The following is a 12,816-nucleotide window of genomic DNA, read 5'->3' as shown; positions in this document are numbered from 1 at the left end:
TTATTATTTTTATAAATAACTCCTTGACTGTCGCTGTTTTAAAAACAGAACACAAAACAAAGACGGGGGGGGGGATACAACTTCAGACTTGTTCACACTAGACCTTAAAACCTTTAAAAGTACTTTTCAATTTGATTTATCATGCCAAAAATTAGCTCCCCAAATGTTTTAGCAACAGATAGTAACTAGCTGTGACTCTTAATTTCGGGGTCATGGGTTCGAGCCTCATGGGCAAAAAGATTCCTGCATTCCAGGGGGCTGGACTAGATGACCCCTGTGGTCTCTTCCAGCTCCACAATTCTACGATTCTTTGATATCTCAGAGCTGTTTCATATGTTACGGCTATCATTTGGAGGCTGCTTTCAAATGCTTCATGTGGTGACTGCCACCATGTGGGAAACCACTCATCTACAGAGGCTTACGCTAAGCAGATTGATTTTTCTCCATGCCACTTTCACCCCCTCCTTTGAACCTTTGTGATGCTATGGAGAAAATCGCAACATCCATATGGTTAAGTACACAAACAGCTCAACATGCAGTGACACAGATCATCTGTAGCAATGACCCTCTGCAGCGCCACCATGCTCTGCAAGCCAAGCCCAAGAGCCCCTTCACAAGCTTCTAAAAGCTTAGAACCGCTAGAACAGTCAGGCTTCACTATTAAGCTCATCTTGGGCTAAGACCCCGTCTTATTTTACACAGTCCAACCTTCGCTGCAAACGGACAACTGTAAGATCAGTATATCCCAGAGGAAGAAGCAGTTCATCAAGTGATGGATCGCCCATTAAATCAAGGGCAATATACCTTAACGTATCAGGCTTGAGGCTGGTGCCCAGAGAGGCTGAGCAGCCCAACCTTCAACGAGGCCCAAGGGAAATGCAATGCTCAGTATAATATAACACAGTGGACTTCATGCCTGCTGCAGGCATCCCATTATTGAACCGCTAAGGATGCTGTTAGTAAGGCATTTGCTTCCACCCACAATTGCAGTGCTTTTGCAAATCAGAGTTACAGTGGTACCTCGGGTTACATATGCTTCGCTAACCCAGAAATATTACCTCAGGTTAAGAACTTTGCTTCAGGATGAGAACAGAAATCGGGCAGCGGTGGCACAGCAGCAGCAGGAGGCCCCATTAGCTAAAGTGGTACCTCAGGTTAAGAACAGTTTCAGGTTACGAACGGACCTCCGGAACGAATTAAGTTCTTAACCTGAGGTACCACTGTACATGGAATACCACTAGTCAGATGAGATCTGTAAGGGAATCAGTAGTGGAGCAAGCTCAGGTGGTACCTGGTGCGGAAAATTTCTTGTCTCGGCTCCCCCATTGATTTTTTTTTTTTTAACTTGCAACAATGGTTTGACTTTCTTTCAAGGGGGGGGGGGCAAAGTTGTTGAGCTTTTTGAGGGGAGATTGTGTGCCTTGCAACGAGGAACCTGCTGGCCGCCAAACAGCTGAGGGAGAGCTGGCGGACAGACAATGGGAAGCCTGCACGTGCCAAAGCAAGTGTCTCTCACAGCCATTGACTGCCGCACAGCATTTTGTCACCCCCCTCGGAGGTGGCACCTGGGGAGAACTGCACCCACTGTACCCACCTTGCGACGCCTCTGAATGGAACCCAGTTTTGATGCAGAGAATGAACTGACTGACACTTGGTCAGGATTCAGCTCAGCCAACCAATTATTATCCCTTGATGGAGGAAGCAGGGGCCCTTTTTCAACCAGAGGATGGCACTCTTTTGTGGGCAGTCTTCTGGGGTTGCATGCCAGGGGTGGGCAGGGCTAGAAGCGATAAGTGGGTGGAGAAACAGATGCAACACTTGTCAACACCCAATAGGCGACATTCTAGCCACACACAAAACTGAAGTTTCTACACCACTCACATTAACATCTCTCCATCTAGGCAACTGAAAGTTCAAGGACCAACGTCAGCCAGGAAAGAAAAGTAGGTGGCGGAGGTGCAGGGAGCAGGACTAGTGAGAGGGCATGAACTGTGTAGGGTTCTAAGGGCCAAGCATGGGGAGCACATTTGGTACCCCACCCCTGCCTTAAAGGGGTAGCTCTCACAGTTCTACGAACCAGGAAATGTTGCTTGCTTATGAGCCTATCAAGCATTTCAAGTCGGCAGACTGTCTTCGAGCAAACTTCCATCTTGCCTCTTTAGTCATCGCTCTTGTCTGCCGCAGATACTCTTGTTTCTCATTTGTCGTACACAATCTGACCATCAACTTTTAAGGCTTTCAGCAGCGACAGTTTCCAGCGGGCAGGCACTGTTGGAGCGAAAACAATACATGTTGCATACCTTAAAGGCCAGCAAATTGATTTTGGTAGAAGTTTTGCTGTGCCGGAGTCGGTAACACTTCATGCATCTAATGAAGTGGGCTCTGCTCCACCAAAGTTTATGTGGTGATTAATGTGTCATTAATGTGCCACAAGACCCTTTTAAGGCTGTGCTTCTGCTCCTGGAATCTCCCATTCGCCAAGCCCACAATCTGCCACATCTTTTCACCTAAAAAAAAATACTGCTCTCTCCCCAGAGAGCACATTTGTGGCTATCACATTGGAGTGCAGAATGTAGCTGCAAATGTTTTGTGGCATTTACAGTGGTACCTCGGGTTACATATGCTTCAGGTTACATACGCTTCAGGTTACAGACTCCGCTAACCCAGAAATAGTGCTTCAGGTTAAGAACTTTGCTTCAGAATGAGAACAGAAATTGTGCTCCGGCGGCGCGGCAGCAGCAGGAGGCCCCATTAGCTAAAGTGGTGCTTCAGGTTAAGAACAGTTTCAGGTTAAGTACGGACCTCCGGAACGAATTAAGTACTTAACCCAAGGTACCACTATATTGCAGCTTGTGGCATAATTATTAGCAATAAGCAGCATCCAGTCTCCTGCATGTGCTTCTACATCATACCGTGAAACCTTTAGATCTTTTAAAAACAGTGTTACTGTATTAGAAATTAACAACCCAGTACTTATTCCATCAATATATTTTTATGTAGGAGGAATGCCACCAGGACTGCTGCACAATGACACCCTGACATTTTGTGAACGTTTTCATTAATGTTACAATACCCTTTAGAGGCTGCTCAAAAAAAAATGGGGTGGGGGGTGGGAGAGAGAAAATGCAGCATATTGCAAAATTGTTTGTGACCTCTTATGGTACTGACAATCCAAATATCAAAAACGTTCCCTACTACAACCCTGTTTCTATATTACAAGTGGAAGAGATCTGACAGCATCATTATATAAACGGAACTCATATAAGTATTACACAAGGAAAGGCCGACACACAGTTTGGCCAGGGGTGGAGAACTGGTGGCCCTCCAGACGTTGCAGGACAACTCCCATCATTCCTGACCATTGTCCGTGTTATGCTGGCTTAAGGAGCAAAATAGAGCTGGGGGGAGTTGGGGGGGGGACATCTGAAGGGCCACAGGTTTCCCATCCCTGAGCTGTGAGCCATGCATTCTGCCCATCCTCTGGCCATCAAATAGTGGCACACAGATTCACGAGCCATTAAATTGTCCATGCAGCTGTAATAGTTGAAACAGTTAGCTAGGTAAAGGACCCTGACAGTTAAGTCCAGTTGCAAACGACTCTGGGGTTGTGGCGCTCATCTCGCTTTACAGGCCGAGGGAGCCGGCGTTTGTCCGCAGACAGTTTTCCGGGTCGTGTGGCCAGCATGACTAAGCCGCTTCTGGTGAAACCAGAGCAGCACACGGAAAAGCCGTTTACCTTCCCGCTGGAGCAGTACCTATTTATCTACTTGCACTTTTTGGGGTGCTTTCAAACTGCTAGGCTGGCAGGAGCTGGGGCTGGGCAACGGGAGCTCATCCCGTCGCGGGGATTCAAACCGCCAACCTTCTGATCAGCAAGTCCAAGAGAAGGGCTAGGCAACCTAAGGCCTGTGGGCCAGATGCAGCCCAATCGCCTTCTCAATCAGGCCTGTGGACGGTCCGGGAAGCAGCGTGTTTTTACATGAGTAGAATGTGTCCTTTTATTTAAAATGCATCTCTTGTTATTTGTGGGGCCTGCCTGGTGTTTTTTACATGAGTAGAATGTGTGCTTTTATTTAAAATGCATCTCTGGATTATGTGTGGGGCATAGGAATTCGTTCATTTCCCCCCCCCCCTTCAAAATATAGTCCGGCCTACCACCTGGTCTGAGGGATAGTAGACTGGCCCACAGCTGAAAAAGGTTGCTGACCACTGCCCAAGAGGCTGTGGTTTAGACCACAGCGCCACCCGCACACCTAACAGTTAGCTAATCTCCAACAAAGTCAGCAAATCCTGGATGTGTTAAAAAATTAATAAGCATTAATTGTTCTGACATGCCCCGGGCTCATTAAAACAGCTTGGTTCCTAACAACAATGAATAACCATTTCTTTAAAAAAAGAAATCAGGATTTTTTATTTTTTAAAAATCAAAATCTTAATTTCTGCACGTCTGCACTCTTTGAGGTGGGGCTGCCGCATCCCAAGCACCAACCCAGGCAGGAAAAAAAGGTCTAGACAGCAAGACAGGCCTGTTCACAAGGAATGTTTACAAAGAATCAACAAAGGATTTAACCAGTTTCATCATCTGACACAGCCATGAAATTCACGGCAATTATCTTGAAAGTCTCCCATGACATATCTCAACCCTATGTTCTTTAGCTATATTTTGGGGAGAAAAGCAGCCAAGCTCACAAAGAAGGAATTTGCAATGTGTCATAGTTAATAACTACCCTAAAATCATACCCATGTGGCTATAATTTTGTGAACCAAAATAGGATTGTTATGGGCTGTGCAGTGCGTGCAGCTAGCTTCCTCTGGTCAGCATAAAGACAGAACCTGCCTGTCCCCCATAATGTTCACGGTGTTCCTGGTTTTGAGAACAAACACCCTACCAGGACCTTGGTCAGTTGACTTGGGATGCTGCCAGGGAATATGGTCCAACCCTCTAGGGACTGAACTATTGACACCTCACCTGCCGCAATCAGCCGCTCAGGAACAAGACCATTGGTCCATCTAGCTCAGAATCGCCTATACACTGATTGGCAGCACTTCTCCAGGATTTCAGACAGGGAACACTCCCAGACCTACCTGAAGATGCCAGGAATAGAACCTGGAACCTTCTGCATGCAAGGCAAATGCTCTACCACTTCACCATTGCCCAGTCCTATGCAACAGGTGGCAAGTTGGCACATGAGTCCAAGGGGTGCTGTCAATGTTGCCTGCCAGAAGCTTCCCAGCAAAATAAAAAGCTTGGGGGAAAGGAATCGTAGAATCGTAGAGTTGGAAGGGTCTCTAAGGGTCATCTAGTCCAACCCTCTGCAATGAGGGAATCTCCACTAGATCATACATGGCAAATGGCCACCCTACCTCTGCTTACAAACCTCCAAGGAAGGAGAGTCCATCACCTTCCAAGGATCTGCCAAACAGAAAGTTTTTCTGGCATCTCCTTTCTTGCAACTTGAAGCCATTGGTTTGAGTCCCACCCTCCAGAGCAGGAGAAAAAAAAGGCTTGCTTCATCTTCCATGGGACAGCCCTTAAGATGGTTGTCGCAATGATCTCAAACTATTCCTGCCTCTCTAGCATGGCAATGCTTACACTTTCTCTATGACAGTATGATCCACACCAACCTCAACTGTTTTACAAATAAACGGACTGGCTTTATGGCACTCATACTTGCATCATCAAGCAGTGATGGGTAGACAATGTGTTTTCTGCACGCGAGTGGCTGTGTCGTGCATACTTGGTCGCTGGAATGTCAGAAACAAAAGTAGCTTTCAACTCCTGTTTGAAGAGTGAATTTGCTGACACGTTAACAGTCAGTCTCCAGGACTTTCAGGTGAAGCTGCCCTTAAATGGCAGGCAGTATTTCAAGAAAGGGCCTTAATCTGAACGTATATGAAAAGATGCCCAACCACAGGAATTCTAAGTTCTCTCTGATGAAGTGGCAAGAGAACATTAAGCAGCGCTCATTTAATTGAGTTTACTTCTCTTCCCCTTCCATCGTCTTTACCCAGCAGACTTAAGAAAGCCATTAGCTGTTTGCAAAAAGAAAACATGTTTGCTCATAAGTCCCTGTCCGCCTTCCCACAAACATCCCGCAGCCTCTGAGGAATCCCCAATCACAGAGCAGTCCCAGCCACGGCAGCTTCCTATTGAGTCTTTTCTAAAAAATTTTTTTTTAAACTGAATGACTTCTTAAGTGCCATGGGATCTTGGGAATGCACATTTCCCATAAACCCAGCTTCCAAATATACTGAACTGTCCTGGCACCCGATAAGTCTTCTTCCTTCCTTCCTCTCCCACTCATTCCCCTTTGATGAGAGTCAGCAGAGATGAATCCCAGATCAACGTATCGCGAAAGCAGCGTTTCTCACCAAGTCTGTTCCTGCCAACTCGGAGGTCCAAACTGCACAATAGTCTAATCCTACCCGCAACACAAAACCATCGCCACCACGATGGGCCCCTTCCACACATCACCTTCTGAATAGTCAGTAGTGTGCAGCAGGCATGTAAGAAGTCATGTATGTGGGATCAGACACACATTTTCCCGCACTCTGCACCTGCCCACTGGGAAGCCACAATTGGGCCCACTGAGCAAACAGACATCAAACAAAACAATCGACAAGCTAACTGTACATTTTCTTTGAATGCCATCCATGTATGAATGTTTTATACCACACGAAACAGTTCGACTTTCTACAGTTACGCCCTCAACAATCAAAGACATGCAAAGCTTGTCCCAAACAGGGTGCCCTCAATCCACAGAAAGCCAGGCTTGCTTTAATCCGAATTAAAGCTAACTGGAGTTCCTGTGCCCACAAAGTTCTTTTTTCTGCCATTTGACCAAAGCGCTTCTCCAGCTGACCCCTGCTGCATACAGCCATCTCCAAATCACATAAATATTCAGATTTCCCCAGCCTCCTGTCTGGAGTAACATACAAACCAAACAGCTGGTTAAAAGAGGATCTAGAATCTAGAGCTGAAGCAATTTTTTTCTTGATGGGTAAGGCTGACAGGCTACATGCCATTTCCTGCATCTGTAAATAGGGGAGGGTAATACTCTCTTAAGGAATGTGGTTTTTTAAATAAAAAACAAGTCAAAAACATTTGAGTTTAGGCAGAAATCTCTCAGTGTATTTTTTTTTCACCTTAAAAATATTTTTTTAAAAATATACAGAACTTCTGAATACAGACATAGCTTACATGGCTGAATTAGATATAGACATAGAGCATGTTCACAACTTCGAATTTAAACCTATTCAAGCCTGACGTTCAGTGACAACCGTACAGAAGGTTAGTGGCTTGGCAGCCCAATATCAAGTAATTTTGCCAACATTTCATTTCATTTCTTCCCCAGAGTAAATCACTCAGAAATATCACACATTTGTCCTTGCGTGTTCAAAATGTCTGACTAGCAGTATTAACTGTACAACATATCAAAAAATATACTGGAAATCCCTCTAAGGGCACAATTTTTTGCTATTTATTTGAATCAATAAAGGGGTGGTGGGAACCTTGTATTTTCCTTCAAAGGCCTGTGGCCTCCCCAAAACAACACAACCATCAGAGGTCAGTTCACTATTACAGCTTCAGCTTTTTAAAAAAACACGCTGCTCTTTTTTGTTTTTAGTTTGCTACTTCAGCCGCTGGATCCAGCTGGTTGGAAGGGGGCAGCTTGCAAGCTTGCTTAGTTCAAAGCGAGAAAGTCAAGCAGTGAGCAAGTCAGGGAGCAGCTACACAACACCCTGGTCCAGTGGTTTCCTGGGCCGGCATGCTGCTTACCAGTGCTCAAGGCCAGTTCAGGCTGCTCACACATACAGTGTTACCTGGGGACTAATTCCCACTGTGAAAGCAGTGGGGCTTACTTCTGAGCAGGCATGAATAGGATTTGCATTGCAGGCTTCCAAGCTCCCCTCTCCTGCTGCACAGTGGACTTGGGGTTACAATTTCCGATGGAGAAATCAATCCCCTTGTCACTGCAGGAACACAGATCAGGTAGCTGATATACACAGCAACTGCCATCCCACAGCAGACAACACACATGTGTGACACATTGTAATGCACATGTTCCAGAGAGGAAGCCATATTTATCTTTTCCAGGAAAAAAAAATCAACAAGAGGCTTGTGGAACCTCTGACTAATATATTCTGGCATAAACTCAAGTGTTTATTATACCCAATGCAATAAAGTTTTAAGAGACTACAAGATTCTTTGTGCAGATGCTTTTTCCTGACAAAAAGATTTATGCGCCTGTGGGAAAAGGGTACTGTACGAAGTGATGGAAACGATCAACTATAGAACTAAACGCTATGAGCTACGGAGGGAAAATGCATGTTTTAAAAAACCTGAATATCAGCTATGTCTAAGCACTACAGTGGGTTTGAAACCATGTTCTGCTCTCATTAGATTCTTCAGCAAAATTGTGAATGTTGTCAGCTCATACACTAATGTATTTCAAATCCCTAACAGACAAGTTTAAAAATATAAAAGATTAGGCCTCTGACATAGGTTCAAGAGAAGAGACTAGATTCAAGTCAGGTTCTGGGGAAACTAACCGTGGCCATTTCCAGGTATACATTTCTATACGAGGGTGGTTGTGTTAGCTGCTTCACTGTTCCAACGCTCAGACTACCGGAATCGCTCATACCATTGTAAAGTCTGCACTTATAGGAATGGTCCTATGGCATTAAAATGCAATTAAAATGCAACTGTTTTATTTCTGGAAGCCCCAGCAGCAGTTGCAACCAACCAAGGAGAACAGAAGTGGCAGAAGGATGGTTTGGGGATTTCCAGACAAAAACAGTGACCAAAGGGTAGCTGTTTCCACTCGCTCTCATTCACTGCTGGGAAGGGGAGGGGGGTTTCACCATTTGCAGTGGGCAGGGTAGAGTCAACCCAAATTGGGAAGGTCAGCATGCAGGCCAGCAGCGATATCAGTGGGGGTTTATGTCAAAGAATTTAGGACTGGCAGCAATGACAGCTGAAACAGAAGGAAAGTTAAATGAAACTCAAATCTGATGTAACTGGCCTGGGAAAAGGTCAGGAACAAATAGACCAAAGGTTAACTCTCAAAAGCAGCATCGCCATGAGCCGGAGAAATATGACAACAGTAACCTCAGGAATGAATTCCTTTTGGGCATGTTTACAACAAAATATTAACCGGAACGTCTCTTCTTTGCTTACAACTTGGAAAAGAATGGTTTAACAAAAGAGGTGCTGAGCAAGCAGTAATAAAGCACAGGGTCAAACAGTGCTATAGCCAGGGCTTTAAGGAACTGGGCATCCTTTTCCACCCCAGATTAGCTGTGACTTGCAAAGGAAGCTTTCCCCAATAGCCCTTTAAACACCATTCAGCACCTGCTCCTTCTCTGTCTGCGTGTGTACAGAATATAGATTATATAGGTCCTCTCTATGCATTAACTAAGGGGATCTGTATACAAAGAGGTATATGCACAGGGGTACAAAGGAAATGCCTCGGGGTACATTTCAGATAGGCTGACATACCTGAGCTCCATTCCACGTGGTTCCCCCCCACTTATTTAGGGATTAATAAACCGTATTTGTAAAAACTAAAAACCGGTACAGTTTTCCCTGCTCGAGTCCCAGAGAGCGAGGCGGGGAAGCCAAGGGCCAAGACAGGAGGAGAAGCGTCCTTCATCTCCCGGCCTTTCCGAGTCCACAGCCGAGAGCGCGCGCTCGAGTCCGGGGCGACGGGGCGGTCCAGGCTCCCTGCTTGCTCCAGCGGCCGTCGGGGCTCCCGGTCGGATGGCTTCCCTTGTACTCCGCAGTCGCTGTCTCCGCCGGAGTCGGTGCAGCACGGTGGGGTCGGTCGAGGGATGGGGTTGGCGGGGAGAAAGGTTGTGCCTCCGGCCTCCTGGGCCGGATCGAGTCCCTAGCGCGCCGAGGTGTCGGGCGTCGTCGTGGGCGGCACGGCGGTGGTCAGCGGCCTCGTGGTCTCTCCGGTGCCGGGCGCGAGCGGGCCGGGGTCGGGGCCGGGGGCCGTCCCGGGCGGCTGGGGCGGGGTGTGCGGCCCGCCGCGCACGGGCTGCCAGATGAGGCTGTAGTAGACGGCCAGCACGATGGCGGCCAGCGAGACGGAGAGGACGTAGGCCAGCACGGTGGCCAGGCGCACCCACTTCTTGTTGGTCTTGGCCGCCATGCGCGCCTTCTTGTCCCCGGTGTAAGTGGCCGGCTTGCCCCGCTCCCCGCCCGCCCCCGCCTCCTTCTCCTTCATGGGGGCGCGGCCTTTGGCCCGCTGCTCCACCGCCCTCTCCGTCTTGCTGAGGCTCCCGAGCGGGATGGGCCCCGAGGGACGCGCCGCCGCCGATCACATCACGACATGCCCCGGGGCGCCGGGAGAACCAGGCGCTGCTGCTTCTGCTGCAGCGGGTGGGCCTCGCAGGCAGGCGGCGGACAGCGATCGACGGCCTCGGCTGCGAGCTTGCGACGCGCCCGGCTGCAGGGAGGCGGCCGTGGGTGGGAAGCCCGTCGGCGGAAAGGCAGCGTCGCTCGGCCTCGACCCGCGGCGAGGATGCTGCTGTCGGGGCGCGCGCCTCGCTCTCTCTTTCGCAACAGCAGCAGCAGCAGCTGAATCCGCGGTGTCTCGGCGGCGCTCAGCTGCCGGGCAGTGCAGGCAGCGGGTATTAAAGGGGCACGAGCGCCGACGGAGGTGGGAGCGGATGCTGTGGCGCCTTAAAAAGGCAATGCAAGAGCGGGAGGACCACCGGCCAGCCGCGGCTCTGCGCTGGCAGCAGGCCAGGGACCGCCGATCCGCCTTCTGTCCGGGGAGGGGGAACAGCTCCGGCGCATCACATATTGGGAGGGGGAGCGACTCAGGGGGCTGCGATCCCCACTCCCATTTCCCTGGGAGGCAGTCTCATTTAATGGAGTCACTACTTCCGAGTACATGCGGTAGGGTCGCGCTGGGGGGGGGGAGCGGGGGCGGGGGAGACAGGAAGCGAAAGGTACACGCAGAGCTGCGATCCTAAACAAATCTGCAATCCTTGGCTATTGAGGCTGGTGGGGTGGGGGGAGTCGCACTGAATGAAATGGGACTTCCTTCCGAATGTCCCTGCATTGCTGCACGTCGCTCAAAAGTCCGAAGCCATTCGAGAGAGAGGTCTGCTTCAGACACTAGTTTTCCCTCCTCTAGCTGATATTAGGGTGCGGGCGTGGGAGAATGGTCAAATATCGAGGCGCCCGTCCGTGATCCCGAAGTGACAGGTATCGAAGAACAAACGCTCAGCGAGCAGCACTCTCCTCCCCACCGGCCTGTGCTGTAATGTCAACATGGGGACTCCCGGATTTTGTCCGGGAAGAACTCCTGAACTAGTTTGGGGGCCCGTTCATCTCACTGTGGACATTTGTGAGTCTCATAGCTCCCATTTCAAACATTGCAAAAGAAGCCAAGAAAACCGCTTTTTCAATCTATCAACCATGGGGGGGGGGGCGGGGATTTTGGACCAATAGGTGAGCACCTGGAGTCTGGACATTGCAAATATTAGGTGCGTTTGACGGTTTGAAAAACGCCTCTAGAAATCTAATCTGCCCTGCCCAAGATGCTGGTGTGTCTAATAGAGATTCTAGGACCCACTAATGACTTTGGTGTGTGTGATCCAACATTTTGTATTTTTGTTTCATGGGAGCAAGGAATTGAGGGGGAAGAAGCTAGAAAAGTGCTCACTGGTTCCAAACTTTCAAAACAGAGATTTTAAAAACCGGAGTGTTAGAATGAAGTCACCTTAAGATGCTCTGTTACTGCCATTTGACTCTTAATGCAGTGATGTGCCAATATGACATGTTGAGAACAAAGGATTGGGATGCAATAATCCCTCTGCTGATTTTATACATATGAGATAGAACTGCCCTTTAGGTATATTGGATCAAAATACTAAATGAGGTGAATAAATGAATGGCAATATACCACTTGTCTTATTAGGACCATTTGATCTCTGATCTGCTGGCTGCTGCTAAATTCAAAGTCTTAAAGTATAACTATGTGACAAAAGTTTGAAATGTTGCACAAATGCTAACATCCAATAAATTGATGACATGTCTAGATAGAAAAAGGACAGCTGAAACATCTTTGAAATGCAGTGTTCATGAAAGATACACCTCAATCACTCAGAAGTCCTAAATGGATTTCCAGAAGTTCAATTACAGAATAACATTTCAAACTGTTTTAAATGCTTTTTTAAAAAAACCAAACAGTTCTGTGACATGAATCTCATTTGTTCTATCTGAAGGTATAACCTCTTAGGAAAGAAATGCTTCTGTATTTCCTCTTTTTTTAATATGACAGGCAAATAGCTATACATTAATTCAGGTGGGTTTCATCTACGTCCTCTTGCTTGCTGGCCTGCTTGAGTCTGTGATAGGCTGCTGCGTGTTTGGCTTTCTCTGGAGCAGTGAACGCTACCCATCAAAGGTAACAGGGGAGCTTGCTGTTGAGTACAACAGCACACACCTTTAACTGAAAGAAGGACAAGTCAAGAGCTGATCTTGTAATGGGAAATTCCATATTCTTATTACTTCAAACCATTGATTTGGCTTTTGAACATGTATAAGCAAATGGCTGAAGTAAAGTTCAGGGACCTTTGTTTACATAAACGGTCCCTCTATCACATGTCAGTAACTAGTGGCCCTAAATTCTAATCAAGCCCTCTGACTTCCCAGTTGTCAGCTCAGATGCAAGGGAGCAGCATATTTAAGGAGGAGCCCTTGTTGTCATGTGAATGGCTACCAGTTCCCTTTTAGAGGTGAGGTGGGACCCTGGGCTTCCAGTTCATGCCATTTCTCAAAGTGACCCTCTGTTTATA

General features: G+C 47.7%; 1 protein-coding gene across 1 annotated transcript; it reads right to left on the bottom strand.

The window, feature by feature from the left end:
• Positions 1 to 7,110: 7,110 nt before the first annotated feature.
• INAFM2 (InaF motif containing 2) lies at positions 7,111 to 10,889 on the bottom strand. The gene has a single exon (XM_082202500.1). The coding sequence runs from the start codon at positions 10,230 to 10,232 to the stop codon at positions 9,891 to 9,893; it is 342 nt and encodes a 113-aa protein (XP_082058626.1). The 5' UTR covers positions 10,233 to 10,889; the 3' UTR covers positions 7,111 to 9,890.
• Between the last annotated feature and the right edge of the window lie 1,927 nt (positions 10,890 to 12,816).

This window comes from Podarcis vaucheri (assembly GCF_965113315.1).
Source record: "Podarcis vaucheri genome assembly, chromosome: 1".
NCBI lineage: Eukaryota > Metazoa > Chordata > Lepidosauria > Squamata > Lacertidae > Podarcis > Podarcis vaucheri.
This window is presented reverse-complemented; position numbering and strand designations above follow the sequence as displayed.

Coding starts and splice junctions, on each gene's coding strand:
- INAFM2 (XM_082202500.1), bottom strand. CDS start 10,232: ATGAAGGAGAAGGAGGCGGGGGCGGGCGGGGAGCGGGGCAAGCCGGCC.